Source organism: Neurospora crassa, linkage group II, assembly GCF_000182925.2.
Source record: "Neurospora crassa OR74A linkage group II, whole genome shotgun sequence".
Taxonomy (NCBI): Eukaryota; Fungi; Ascomycota; class Sordariomycetes; order Sordariales; family Sordariaceae; genus Neurospora; species Neurospora crassa.
In genome coordinates, this window is record NC_026502.1 from 2,301,958 (window position 1) to 2,316,424 (window position 14,467).

The window sequence follows — 14,467 nt, forward strand, 5'->3', positions numbered from 1 at the left end:
ATGTCTTCCTTGCGTCACTTGAGGCTTTAATTTGGAGTTATCAGTATCAAGACGTTCCCTTTGGGTTTCTACTGTGAGCTTAATCGTTTACTTGCTCCCTTGTAATTCGATATATGTGGGTCTGAGTCTAGTACTTGTTGTGCGGGAGTTCAGTTCTTTGATGTTTACACATACGTATATATATATGTACAAGTTATTGTGGGTTATGAACTTCCATACACTTACCTTCCCACTTTCAGTTTCAGTTTCACCTTCTTTTATTTCCCTTTTACTTTCTCTTGTCTGTCGTCATAGCCCCTTGGCTTGGCTTTTTCGTGCCCGCCCGTCTATGTGAGAATCGCCGTACCTCTCCTTTCTCTCTCTCTCTCTCTCTCTTTCCCCCTCTCTTTTTCCCGCTCTTCTTTTGCTGCTATTGCGAGTTTACTCCTGCCACTTTACTTGTGTCTCAAAAGAATGGATCTCCTGAGGCAGAATTGTGTGCTCCTCTAATCTCAAGTAGTGTCAAACATGCTCTATCCTTTTTCTGAACGCGGAATGTAGTGACAAGGGAATAAACTATCGAGGAAGATAGACACTTGTATCTTGAGGTATTACGTCTTTTTTTTCTCTCCACGGAAAATGTTGCGATTGGTGGATTCCACCAGCTCATACTCATAAATGTGTCTTTTAGACTCACGTGTGGTGGAACCGAGTCGAGCTTCACATGTTGTTGGAATGTCGGCGTGGACAAGTGTACGACAAACTAAAAGACAATCTGTCCCTCGATACATTACAAGGCATGATCACTTCATGGATAGATAGAGTCAGTGGGAGGATGGTTCAAAAACGCGTTTTAGCATTATCCGCTCACCATAAACGCCACAAACTGACTAGAATAAGACTCGATGAACGGCGAATAGGTGGACTCGGAGTAAGTGGAATGAACACTCGTTATTCAAAGCCCCTGGCCGTATCTGTTCACTATTCCTTACTAGCCTTGTTTTTGTGCTGGATCTCAGGTAGATGGTAAAATCACCTACCAAGGCATCTTACCTACAGACCTCCTGGAACAAGCCAAGGCTTAACGTCAATGGAAAAGATTGCTAACCTAAATCGCTACAAGAGCTGGTACGGTCCGATGTAACTCCGTAACCTCTACACCAACCTGGCAAGTCTGGGGTATAACAAGCTGTCCTAATAAGCTTGTAATGCAAAACCCGGGGGGAATTGGTAAACGGGATGGGTTGCGGCGGTGATTGCCCGCATATCATGCAGTAGCGAGCACATAATCTACTCTATCTGCTAAGTGTGGTAAGGTTACACTAGTGACTCAAGGGAAGCAGACCCGGCGTCTCGCGCCCTCCTGTGCCTCGTAGATCCATACCATATTCCACCACCACCACCCATTCATTCTACCGCTTGCTCTTTCCCCGTAGCATAGAGGGTCCCAGGGCATGCAGAGGTCGAGACCAGATCCAGTTCTGTGGCGTTGGGTATATGTCTGTTGGTGTTAGCCAAGTTCAAAACGGCCTCGTAACCTTTTGAGCGACTCCTCTCCAAACAAGGGGGCTATTAGCCGGTTGGTTATCTTTTTTGTCGTTCGATAACGGGATGCAGATGCTTCCCGCGTTCCTGTCTACCGCAAGCAAACCTCATCAAAGTGCGATGTCGGTGAAGGAAATGGCTAATATACAATGAGTAATTTGTGCGTCTTGCTGCAAAACAGCCTCGGTGGCTTGACCTTCTGCGTGCCTCCAGCAAGCAACCGTGCTGATTGCTACCACGACAACCACAACACGAGATATGTTCCAATCTCGGTATGTAGCATACATTGTACTTACTGTCTTCGAGAGCCCACGACCGCATCCCTCTCCCGCTTAGCCTGTGCCCAAGCCGGCGGTAATCGTCCACTTCCTTGTTTCAGTGGGTTCAAGTTGTACCACAAACAATCCCCCACACATCATCGGACGTCCGATCGGTCTTGTCTCTTCTTCTTGCTTGGCAGATTTAATGACACTCTGCGAAGAAAAGAAGAAAGAAAAAGCGAAAGTGTGGGCTCAGAAGTGAACAAGCGTGAGCATGCCATCTGCGAGCATTGTGGCCAATCGAACGGTTAATCAGAGCCAAGTTACATCATGGTGAGCACAGTATTCACTGAATCCACTCTTTGACCTCCATCAGTGTTTAAGGCCATGAGCCACAGTAGAATACGCGTGTCCAAGGTAAGGAAACCCAGGTGCCCTAGACACCGCGGTGATAAAGCTTTAACCACATGTCTGGCAACCCCCGTGAGCCTCACGGAATCGACATCGTCGCCTGATCATAGCAGCAAATGCATTCCTTTGGTTGGAAACATGCCAAAAGCGGCTTGCATACGAAGGAATATCTGCCGCTCCCGGGGGAGGTGGGGCTTGCTTGCTGGATAAGACATCGTCGATACGTCCTGCAGTGCCAAAAAAGCTTCGTTGAGCACATCCTACCCTTTTTAGCAGCCCCTGCCTCCCATTTTGATGTTCTTTTGCTGGCAAGAGGGTGGTGGAAATAATTAGAAGATTTGAACATGCATTTCCTGCAGCTGCTGCCATAAACCCAATCTTCACGCGTGTTTGAGCCTGCACACGCAAGCTTAGCTATCAAGGACCCAATGAAACGGTTGACATGAAAAGTAACCATTCGTGGCGTACCCCGGAGGGGCATGGTTCTTCGTAATCATAGGATAAGAATCCAGGGGTGGCTGGCTTTCGAAGGCATTCTCAAGATGGCAAAGCCACGCCACTCTCGTGCTTCCGCCACCAAATGAAAGCTCTAGTCCAATCGGTTCTTAAATTGCTTTGATACCCGTGCTGTCATGCCCCAATGCCGGAAACCCGTCGTGGACATCCAACCTGATACGGCTCGCGTGTCTTTGCTTCCATACCGTGATGCCGGTCGGAGTGATTAATATGGTTCCTCGGGAGTCCAGACCAAGGTAGATGAGGTTACCGACCAGGCAATACGCTAGCAAGAAGCTGACTGACACTAGGATCGTCGCACCTCCTTAAGTTTCCGGAAAGGACACAGGCGATGAACTCCCTGAAAGAGGTTCCCCGCACAGAGTTGTCTTGCCTGTCTCCTTTGCGAAGGCATGCTTGCGATCTTCCAAGGACCATGGAGACCACATGGTTGGAGCAATCGCACAGAGCTGCATTGGCTGGAATGAGCTTGCTTTGCAACGGCGGGACGAGATAGGAAGTTGCGTAGTTTCAGATTGTCTTGGTCTCAAAAAGAATCGGGCTCAAACACCCAAACAAGGACCTTTCACTTGCCATGCAGGCGCCACATCGGCATGAGGAGGCGTCCACAATTGAGTTCCCACGATGGCCGCCAGTAGGCGTCGGCCCATTGTTGACTCGGGTTCGAACATGTGAGACCCAAGCGTATTCATTGCGGGTAGATACCAGGGCTTTCTCTTCGACTCAGCTGGCTATAATACGGCTCTTGACCAAAAGCGTGCTTGTTGTGGCTGACTTGCGGGTCTATTATACATGACGGGGCAAATCCCACTATGTCCAGAGTCTGGGCTCTATCGTTCATGTTGCCCGCTGTTAGTATTCCGGATTTCCCAAGAGGCAGAGTAGTCAACAGTCGTACCAAAAGGCCCGAAGGCGGGCAAATCACCGATCCTGGCTGGTTGGGTACTGCTGTATGCACGGATATTGTTTACGATCTCGTAAGCTGATCGTTTCTTGGTCGACTTTGTGAACTCGTAAGCAGGAATCAAAACGTTGTTCGTTGTTCCTCAGGAAGACCAGATACGTCTCATCCTGAGCAATGCGTACGATTAAAGGTCGCTGTCCGGACTTTGGCGATAAGATCAATCAGACATTCCGATGCAGCGTTAGTTCCTGCGCAGGAACCTGCGTTGTACTGTTTTTCTTCTTCGCAGGTATTGCGCGCGTGGCCGTCCATATGGCAGTTACATTGCATATACGCATTACAGACCCGGCGAAGAAAACGTGGTTGAGCTGACATACCGCCGGTGGATGTCTGTCTGTCTGTCTGTCTGTCTGTGTTTCGCCGCGAACGAAGAATGTCTGTGAGCATCTTTTTGCGTCTAGGATCGCAGGCTTCTCTCTCTTATGGCAACAAAAGTCTCAAATTATGGAAAGTCGCCCTAATGCTACATGCCGACCTGTCAGTATGTGCCGGCAAACGACACCAATCAGGATGAGGGATCAACATACAATTGAAAAGCCAATACCGCCATGTCTAGGGAGCGAAGGACATGGGAATATAGGCAAGCTCTTGGGAGTGAAGACGCATTCCTTGCAGGATACAATTACCCGTCGGTCCAGTCCGCGGAGGCACATTGGGTTTCGGCTAGAGATGGAAGGCGAGTGCGAACAGATAATTCGGGGTGGCTCCTGGCCGCTCCTGGCTCGTGGGCATCCGATGATGGAGGCACGTATCATGCCAGTGCTGGCGGAAGATGGCTCGTTGCGGCGGCGAAAAGGAAAAGATGATTCCATGCATGACGGAAGTTGACAAATCCCGACACTGGCAGAGTGTGGCTTGGCCATTTGATGAACACTGTCTCGTTGCGAACGTGGTCGGGAGAGCGAGATAGATGAAATACGGTTGCCCGAGACAATTGATGAGGTTAAGGTTAGTCGGGAGAAGATAACGTCGGAGTGTCTGCAGTGGTAAGCCTGGATGGCTGGGAACACAACTTGACGAAGCACAAAGGGCAGTAAGAAGCACCGATATGATGCCTGCCTGGCATGGGGCCTGGGGCTTGGGATTTCGAGTTGCTGCGGAAGCTTCAGGTGGACGTTCATTGTTGAAGTGGAAGCTCCGACCTTGGGGTTGCTGTCGTGCTTGTGTCTCTGTTTCACCGCGGCCACTGTATCTCTTTCTTGTCCGAGTCTTCCTTGTGCTCCAGTTGACGACATGGGCCCGGGACCCGTGAAGCTTGTCTGCTTTTAGGGCAGCACAACCGAAAGCACGACTGAATCCTCCGTCATTGGATCATGCCCGAAGACTGCATGAGCCTTCGGCTGCCCTCTTCAAGTCCCAGGGCAGCTCCACTTGTCGCCGCAATCCCAACTTCCTGAAGTGACCGACTCGCACATCGGGGCAGGTCTCTCCTTCCTCGTGAGCCCGCAGCGAAGTAGTGTAAGCAGGTACTCTGGAGGTGAGTGTAGTGAGACCGGCTGGGTTACACCTTCCATCATCATCATCATCATCATCATCATCACCACCACCAGACAGCGACTCGGAATGCAATCGATGTCGGTCAGGTGGCAGTGGCAGTGGCAGTGGCAGTGGCAGTGGCAGTGGCAGTGGCATCTTCCAACCTCATTCCGCTGTGAAGCGACTGTTGCGACTTCCCAGGTCGAGCAGAGCTTCAAGTTCGTTCCATGTTTCGACAGCCGCTTAGATGGGGCAGGCGGAGAGGGGGCAGTCCGAGACCGCTCGGACTTGTTCCCGCAGTTGCACTTTCCGTTTCAGCGGCTTGGGTCTTCGACTCAACCGACGCAAGAGGAAAATTAAAGCGAGGTGTTCAGTTCAGTCTTGACGTCGGTTCTCACAGCGGTGGTGTGTTTGCGGAGAGATGATTTCCGAGGGGCACTTCGTTGTGATGTGAGGCTCCCCGGCTCACAGCTCGAGCCATGACTTTCCTCTCCAGTTTTCGTTCGGTGCTCTTGGCTTGGCGTCTGGCGGTCCGTCGGCACATGCCCTGGCACTCTTAGCTCCGATTCAGCGCCGCAAATTATCAACGGATCTCCTCTCATAAGTCTCATAAGAACAAAGGAACATTGCAACATAAACAAACCACTGCATCGTTACCAAGTGTACACATCCCGAACCTCAATCGTCCCCAACTTGACCAACTCCATGTCTTAAGTTGTACGCGCTATAGTGCAATTGCCGGTGTATCCTCGCGGCGTGCTCTTCCGCAAGACTAAAGCGTCCAGACCTTCAATAAGCTAGCCCATGTGTCGATATCTTGATACAACCGAACCTATCTGTCTTGGCTCAGGATCCTCTACATGCTGTTTCGGACCCGTGACCTGACGCTCTCTTGGAAGGGGTGAGTCGCATCATGAGAACATCTCCCAGCTACGCGAGTAACTGAAGCGAGGTAGCCGCTGAAGTGGAATCGAACCAAGCTTCAGTTTTGTCTTCTGACAAAAACCAATGCCGCGCGAATATCAAAACGAACCCCGCACGGGCATCCGATTTGTAGCTTGTTCATTGCAGCTGGCCGCTGCACCATTCAAGGACGTCGCACTTTCCTCATGGACCCCAAGTCTCAAACACCACACGCGGCTGCAGGCGCGACGAGATCGGCTGCGACCCTTTTTAGCGTCTAACGAGAGTTGAGCATTACGACGACTGTTTCCCACCCGCCAGGCAAGGAACCTTTCTACTTACTTAGTGTACCAACGACATCGACGCCATCCATGTATTCTTCCCACGTCCATCACGTCCCAAGCCGGTATGCGCCCGAGTCACGACATGAGTGCCCTCAACTTCCATATTAGCTCCAGCCAAAGCGCCTCCTATTAGCCGTTAGCCATGTGGTACCCGCATTCTTAAAACGTCCTCCCTCCTTTCGCGGTTAACCAGCTCACAGCTGCGGTCATGATACGGACCTTTCTGGCAATTATGGACCACCTGCGGTTCTATAAGAGCAGGGTTCTGATGGTATTGCCCGGCAACGTCAAACGCCATACGCGGCTCGAGAATGCCACATGGCATTGTATCTACCTACTATGTACTTGCGCCCAATTCCACCATCGAAGGCATCCCCGAGCGGGATGGAGCAAACTAAGACCATGAACGATGCTCTACAAGCGGGATTGTTCGTGAGTTCATGATAGGTTAACAACCCGGACAAGCCACTGCTTTCGGAAGCTCCAGATCCAGAGGTACCAATTTCTGATTCAACGGCCCGCGAAAATGCATCAAGTTGGCCCGTTGCGAGGTGGAGGGATACCGTATCCGGTATCTTTTCGGTCCAGGATGCTCATTTTGGCTCCAGCTTGTAAATGATACACTACAGTCACCACTCTCTTCGAACCCCCCTCCCTGGAGTAGGTATTTGGAGGTATCCCATTTGCTGTGCCCTTACGGACCACACCCTGCATCCACCAAGCTTGGACCCCCAGTCGCGTGGGCCAGCTTGTCGGTAGGGGTCCGTTCTTCGGGGACGCAACGGAAGTTTGGGCAGCTTCGTTTTGGGAGCTCTCGGTCCTTACACTAACTAGGTAGCTCTAGTTTTTCACACGGCTCAGAAGCCACTACAAAGCCCCGTAATGAGGAGAAAGGACGTCTCACTAACACGGTATAACCAAAAACAGTAGAGGGAGTCACGTCTACATAGGTACGAGCCCGCAAAAATTCCATCATCACAACCACGGCCATAGTGAACTCACAGCCTTATCCTTGCCTCGATCCTCACACGCGCCAAACCTTCAGGTTGGTGGCGTGGATGAGCCGAGTGGCATTCCAACCAGCTCTCAGTGGTCAAGTATATCAAAAAGGAAGGGTCTCGTCTTTCTCACTGTCCGCGTTACTTGTTCCTGCTTGTTCTCCCAGCTTCAACCTTCCAGATACTACTAGGTATACTGACCGGAAGGGCGTGGTTACATGTATCCTGGATGGCCCACGGTTCCCTCCGTTCAAGGAGATGATTTCTCTACCCTGTTCTTCTTTTTCTCGTCTTTTTTGTCCGATATCCACTCGCTGCACTAGCCTTTCGTTAGATACCTCTTTACCTTCTTATCGTTCGTTGTTCCCTTGCCAATTCCCGCGTGGCCGGGCTACATCCGTCTTTCACCAGCTAGGCACTGGCTCCATCTCCACGATTACACCCTTGCGGCAATCTTTTCTGACACACGCTGCCTCGAAAAGAAATAACACAGGGCTCGCCGTGTTCTCCACATTCTTGTTTTGTGCGCGGCTACTTTCCCAAACCGTAATTTGTCGCCCCAAGTTCCTTCCAGACCCTCGGCTCATCTCAACTCAAGGGAACTCGAGAATTCCAAACACCCGAGTGCACATCTCATCCGGCATCTGCTCCCATTTACAGGCGCCCCTGTCTGTCCATAGCTTCGAAAGTTGGAACGAACAGGCATTGTTATCCACCGAGGGTTAGAAGACTGAGCAAAAGAAAATCGGATCCAGTCTGCAGACGGGGCAGTGAAGAGACAGGAACTAGGGGACCCCCGCCACTTTCTGGTCACTATTACGAGTCCGACTAGCTTCTCTGCCGGCTTGAATGCTGTCTATACTTTGTCTTTTTACCTGCACAGCTTGCAGTCGATCCTAGCTACCCATTTTCTTCCCTCCGAGCACGACTATATTTTTGGGGGGCGCGATCCAATGGCCAGATGAGGGTTGGCTGTCACTTCAACGTCTCATCATCACACACACCCCTCGCCGAAAGAGCCCTTCGTCATTAGCTACGTACACTAGTACTATTAGAATACTGGGCTGGCCGCCCCCTCCAGCTTCCCATTCCACTCCAAAAGGTTATTTCCACTTCTTTCCATCCCTCCCCTGTTCTCCTCATCCTGCTTTCTCATCTCGTCTTCTTCCTGTTTGTATGAACTAGTCTGCCCCTTTACCAGCTCGGATCTGGGTGCACTGGAGCCTCCACTCCACGCAATATCAACCTCCTTCCTCCCCCACCGCGTTTACCTTTTCCATCCACTGTTCTCACCCTCACCCTCCTTCAGCTTATATGAGGATGCTTACCATCAACAAGTCAGCTCAGTACGGCTACAGGTCCGTCCATGACCTACCAACCCCACCGAGCACATCACGGCCTTCCCCCCCCTTGATATACCAAGACTTTGGTCACACGACCTTTCCAGCCATCACACATAGCGGCAACCGATCCAGTCAATCCATGTCTGCGCCTCACCGTGGCTTGCCCCTGCCGGCGGCCTTGAACCCCGTTCCGCCGCCTTCTGGTCCGGGACTCGTTCAACAACCTCCGCCACCCGTCCCCAGCTTGTTAGGACACGCTCACCCGCCACCTACACCATCGCAAAGTCAGTCCTTGGGACAGATTCCAGCACCGCCGTCATGGCAACATGGGAACGAGGAGTCGATGCGAGTATGGCTCATGGCCAAGGCTGAGGAAGAGAAGCGGAAGCAGGAAGAGGAGAGAACACGGCAGGAAAGCTTCCGCCTGGAACAGCGTAAAACCGAATTCAACATGTTGAGAGAGTCACTTCAAGGGGGAGTTCCGCCGGCCATGGTACCAGTGGTCTTTGCGGGGATGAGCGGGGGAGCCCTTTCGCAGGCTGCCTTGGACTGGGCACAGCAGTATATCTACTCGCAGTCTCACCAGTCCCATCCACAGGCTTTGTTACCGCCGGGGCCTATCTCACCCCAACATCAGAGGCGAGAATCTCAACCCCACAGCTACGCGCACTATCCGGGCTCGGGAGGGGTTCCCTCCACTCCAGGCTCTGCCCAGGGACATGGCGGGTACATATCTGGCTATCCTGGCTCACCACAGACTCGTCCGAGAGGGCAAAGTGTTCCTGGGCCTATGGCAGGCCGCCTCCATGGAGGAATGGCCAATCTTCCCAACCTCAACACCAGCATTTCTGGGGGTCATGGAAGTTCAGCAGCCGCTCATCCGGCCGTTGTCCAATCCCAGCAGCAGCAAGAGCCTCAGCAATCACCCTCGATACTCTTTCATCATTGGACACCACCGACGAGTCAGGCAGGAGGGCGGGGCGGGGTTGACCAGCCTGCAACACCTTCAGGTTTGTCCCAGCCCAAGTCTCGCTCTCGAAACACTGGCAGACTAACCGGTGCGCCCATACAGTAGGCGAGTCGCCGAGGAAGAGGAAAGCTACGGGCCCGCAGACGGCAGTACCGCCGCCGAGCAGCTCACAGCGGTATCGGTCCCCGACTTTCTCACATAGTGGTGCTCCGTTGTCGAATCCGCCAGCCGGGCGCAAGACAGGTCATGCTCGCCAGCGGAGTGACATAGGGTCATACCGCGGGGCTGTTCGAGGGCGTGGAGACGGTTATGCGCCATCGTCACAGGATGCACCCACAAACAGCAGCGAGTCTATAGCTACTCAGCACCAGCACCAACAGCATTTACAACACCATCAACACCAACACGGACAGGGGCATACGCAGTCCTCGCAGGGCCAACAGACAGCTCCGACAGTAACACGTAGCGCGCACTCGGTTTCGTCACTGTTGTCGGATCATCCACAATCACCTCGGCCAGGGCAGTTCTCAGGAGGAGGCCGATCCTCCGAGGAGAAAGTGCGCGGTGGTGCAGTCGGTGGATCGTCGGCCACGCGAGACAGAGATAACGACTGAACCTTAATCTCTTCCGTGTTTCAGCCTCCAAGTCCCGGGGCCAAGATGCTGCGGTGACAATCGAAGGGCTGTCCCAACAACGACCAGTCATCGAGCAGGGCGTCTTGGCGAACGTGTACCCTTGCGATATCCGAACCCCACGGAACGGACAAGCTAGGATTGGGATCAAGCCGTGCCTCGATTGGGAAAAGGCTGCTATGCCCCCCCTGTGGCCTGGACTCCGACGGCCTCGCATCATAACTTTCGCTTCTGTTTGACAAACTCGTTTTCCCACAGCATTTTTGGTCAGGGCGTCAACGCTGGTTTTTGTTCAATTCGATTTATAACTCGAGGGCAGGGGAAGAGCTGAGTCGGAAGCTTTCCCTTTGCGTCCCACTCTGGGTAGTTCTTTTCTCCTTCTCTTCGGATGCACCTTCTGAACTTGTATTACTTTTTTGATTTGTGTTTATTTGTGTTTTATCTACCTTTTCTTTCGATGTATACTATGTTATCTGGCATTTTTCTAGGTCTTCATTCTTCATACGCTTTCACAAAGAAAATGATAGTAAAAAACAGGACGCTTTCAGGGAGAAAGCAAGGGAATATGAATGGACGGGACTGGCATGGAGGATTTGGAACTTGCGGCTCCTCCTTTGGTGTGCTTGCGTCCTTAGATGGGTGCAAATGGGAGTGGAACAAAGAGACCAGATGGTTATGGTCGGCCAAGAGCATCCAGAATATACGTACATACAATGATGATGATTACCTACCGATTAAGTTTTCAGTTCGTCCCCCAGTCGCATAGGACCCACGATTGTTTACTTGCCCCATCAAGCGAAGGTTGGACACATGATAGGGTACCGCGGCACAACAGCTTCGCCTGCAAGTGCATGCAAGTCATGAAGTCAAAGAGCAAAAGCGCGGAGATGAGAGGGACTGAGGGATAGGCACATTGCCATGGTGGTGCTAGTGCGCTGACATGTTGATTTCGCTTGTCATATCATAGCACCGCCGCACTCGTGTGATCGAGGCCAGATGTTAGGATTCAGGAAGTACGAGGCATACGGAAAAGTTCAAAGTTGGTGATATGAAGGCCGATTTGGAAAAGGAAAGAGAAGCAAGCACACACAAGCGAACTCGAAGGTGGCATCATTGAGGGGGGGATTGGTGGGCGGGATGACGGGACTGAAACTGGGAGGAAGAAAATTCGCTGGACCGAGATGTTGGAAGACAACAGTTGAGGTTCCCTCGGCTTGGAGCTAGGATCTCATCATCTTCTTTTTGCTTTCTGGCGGCCGCCCAGAATGCCAGCCCAGGGTATCGTCAAGGGTGTCCAAGGCTCACTAAACAGGGGGTCCCGTTGCAACCAAGGTACACCACAGCCATGTTAGGTTTCTCCACACTGGACGGTCCTGCAATTCCCGTTGAGATGGAGTCACGAGGCCGAATAGAGGAAGCATCGGGGAAGGATAGGGACATAGCTCCGAAGTTATGAAACCGACTACACGTTGCTTATGGCCTCTAGGCCCTTTATTTCGCACGTGCAGATGGGATAGCGTCCCCGGCACTGATAGATTGCCGGTAATGGGTTTCCCGGGACTTCCCTAATCCGTCACGGCAGCGGTACCAGTTGGCGGGCTTGGTAGGGAACGAGACGGGGGGGAACACAGCTAGGTAACTGGGAACTAAAAGGTTCGTACCGTGATGCCCCCAATCGCAAGGAACAGGACTACTACATACCTACGGGATGAAAACTTGTCAGTATGTACAACAGGTTATATATATCCTCTAGGATGTCGCGTTTCCCCATACATGTCATACTCCATGCACAACGCTAACTTTTTTTTTTTATTCTCCGACCGGACTTGTTGCACATCTCGAGGGTCGCAAGCATTTCCCAAACCAGGTCTCTCGAGTGAGGGATACCAAGTTCTCGAATAAACGTTAATGCTGGCAGGTTCCCTGGGTTGCATTGTTGGTGTAGTAATTGTCGAACGATGGCTCCGTCGACGGCCAGTCGATCCTTCAACGGCTTATTTTTTCTTTTTTTTTCCTGCTCTTTTCTTTTCTCATTTCTAGGTGGGAGGAGCCTATTTTTTGTGTTTCCTGCCAAGCACATATGTACACACCTCACGCAAACGCGCGCGAGCCCTTGACACTTCGTACATCAATCATTGCCGACAAACATTGGGTTAGGCGAACTAAGGCGACGGAAAAGACTCGAGCGAAAGGAGACAGGCCAAGCATCGACCGTAATAACGCATTCGTTGGGGTCTTGGTACAGGAAAGGTAAGAAACACCTCATAGCCTTCATCCAGTTCCATGATAATTGCAGGCATCCCAACGAAGTTTCAAGAGGCGGGGGCACCGTACCGTACAGTCTAGACGTACAGTGTACCACCCCTTGGAACTTAAGGTGGAAGCTGAAAAGCTCAAAGCGTCATGGTGGTATCCTTGAGCTTCTCGAAGTGGATGTCGGGCAATTTCTCATTCGCTGCACGCTAGCTGCAGGAGCGTCACACTGAATGGCACAAGAAAAGAGAGTTTCAACGGGAAGCTCACAATCATACACCCCGAGACACCGCAATATACTCAGACCTCGACCAGAGTCCAGTAGGCGCGCATATGCGCCAGAGCCACGGGGCGCTCGCTCTCTTAAGTTGTCCGGTTCGATTTCGATTCGGTTCGGTCAATACGTCGTAAGGATAAGGTATCTGTTCAGCGAAGGATCAATCGGGAAGAATCACCGTACCCCGCCCCCCCCCCCTCCCCTCTTTCTGTTTTTACAAAGTCATGGCACCAAGCCTGTGAAGACTACGTACTGGTGACCGTACATATAACGATCAGCCATATGCATATAATGGCAGTAACGATCAACCTTGGTGTTACGGGTTCGGCCAGACATTTGATTACATAACACAACAAAGTCGTTAGTTTTACCCCTGTTTGACAGCCCTGTCAGACCTTGTCTAACACCCCTTGACAGCCATTCGGCACCTCTGACACTCCTTGCTAGCTCTTTTTCAACAGGAGTGTCACCAGTACCTCCAAGCAGATATGTAATCGGGAACAGAACCCTGCAAAGTGGAAGTTATGTATTCCGTCATATGTATCCGCACCCGGCCCGAACTTTTAGTCATTCGTCTCAAAATCCAATAGTGAGCAAGAAGTTCAGGTATAGCCGGACGGTATGAGCGGAAGCATGGTTATGATTATGGTACATTGGTCGACGCCGCGTTGGGGCAAGTCCGGGTCCGGGTACGGTGACAGACATAGGAAACCGACTGACAAGAGTTCGTGACAGTGACAGTGACAGTGACAGTGACAGTAATAGTGGACGGGATGAAGGAAGGGAGCACAGTGGCTCTTATCAGTATACACTACATACTATGTACAGACTTATGACGTTGCTTAATTGTAGGGCTGCACTTGGTGAGTCGAGATCCCTGTCACTCAGCGTGAGCTTTGGCACGAAGCCCAAAATGGTTTGGCGTAACCGAAGACCGGGGCCCCAGAGAAGAGAGCAATTGAGATCCAGGATGGTCCAAGGGGTGGAGAAGACTTCTTCATCGAACGAACAGAACGACATCCTCCTGTCTTTCCCCCTTTGTTCTTTATCCTTCACCGTTCCCACCCAATATTATATTGACTTGAAACACATCATTTCAGTGGATCAATACCACCTTCCATTTTACCTCTACTGCTTTCTTCGAGGCACTTCGTCACGACGGTACCAGACTTTGTAGATTTGGGACAGACGACACCGACAGTAACTGCAGCAACCCTAGGTCTGGCGTTCACCACCACAAAGACAACAACTTCTGGTACACGTTGTTACACAGAACCCAATGTTCCATTCTTGAACCCTACCTACTCTACTTGGTACAAAATCTGTAGAGTTACCGTGACGTCTCGTGTTGGTGCTGCCCCCTCTCCCCTGGGGCCGGGAATGTTGTGACCTGTGATACTGATCTGATCTGTGAACCCGCGGCGGACCAAGACAAATCTGGACCTGGCAAGCGGCTGAAGACGACACGCGGCAAGTCTTACACGGACGGCTTATTTCCAGAAGGGAATTGTCTCCCCCCTCTCTCTTTCGGCTCCGAGCCCGGGATTGCGGGAACCGGATCTTGATCCCGGAGCAATGTGTCACTTCACCAATGAC

At 51.7% G+C, this 14,467-nt stretch overlaps 2 protein-coding genes and 1 non-coding gene across 4 annotated transcripts; 2 read left to right on the forward strand and 1 right to left on the reverse strand.

The window, feature by feature from the left end:
* Positions 1-1,571: 1,571 nt before the first annotated feature.
* NCU01819 lies at positions 1,572-5,616 on the reverse strand. Of its 2 annotated transcripts, XM_011395209.1 has the most exons (3): positions 4,203-5,616; positions 3,610-4,138; positions 1,572-3,541 (listed from the first exon to the last, which is right to left on the reverse strand). In XM_011395209.1, exons 1-2 carry the CDS (start codon positions 4,908-4,910, stop codon positions 4,133-4,135), a joined length of 714 nt encoding a protein of 237 aa, XP_011393511.1. In that variant the 5' UTR covers positions 4,911-5,616; the 3' UTR covers positions 1,572-3,541; positions 3,610-4,132. The 2 variants fall into 2 exon arrangements, with proteins under 2 accessions (XP_011393511.1, XP_011393512.1); XM_011395210.1 differs by having other exon boundaries at positions 2,568-4,138.
* Positions 5,617-8,878: 3,262 nt separating this feature from the next.
* Positions 8,879-11,074, forward strand: NCU01818 (hypothetical protein; the record flags this gene model as incomplete). Its single annotated transcript, XM_950822.2, has 2 exons — positions 8,879-9,749; positions 9,812-11,074. The coding sequence occupies 2 exons, from the start codon at positions 8,879-8,881 to the stop codon at positions 10,321-10,323; spliced, it is 1,383 nt and encodes a 460-aa protein (XP_955915.1). The 3' UTR covers positions 10,324-11,074.
* Positions 11,075-13,148: 2,074 nt separating this feature from the next.
* On the forward strand, positions 13,149-13,711 carry NCU14135. Its single transcript, XR_897831.1, has 2 exons — positions 13,149-13,231; positions 13,289-13,711. It is a non-coding gene; the product is annotated as a ncrg63 (non-coding RNA).
* Positions 13,712-14,467: the final 756 nt, after the last annotated feature.

Coding starts and splice junctions, on each gene's coding strand:
- NCU01819 (XM_011395209.1), bottom strand. CDS start 4,910: ATGTCGTCAACTGGAGCACAAGGAAGACTCGGACAAGAAAGAGATACA.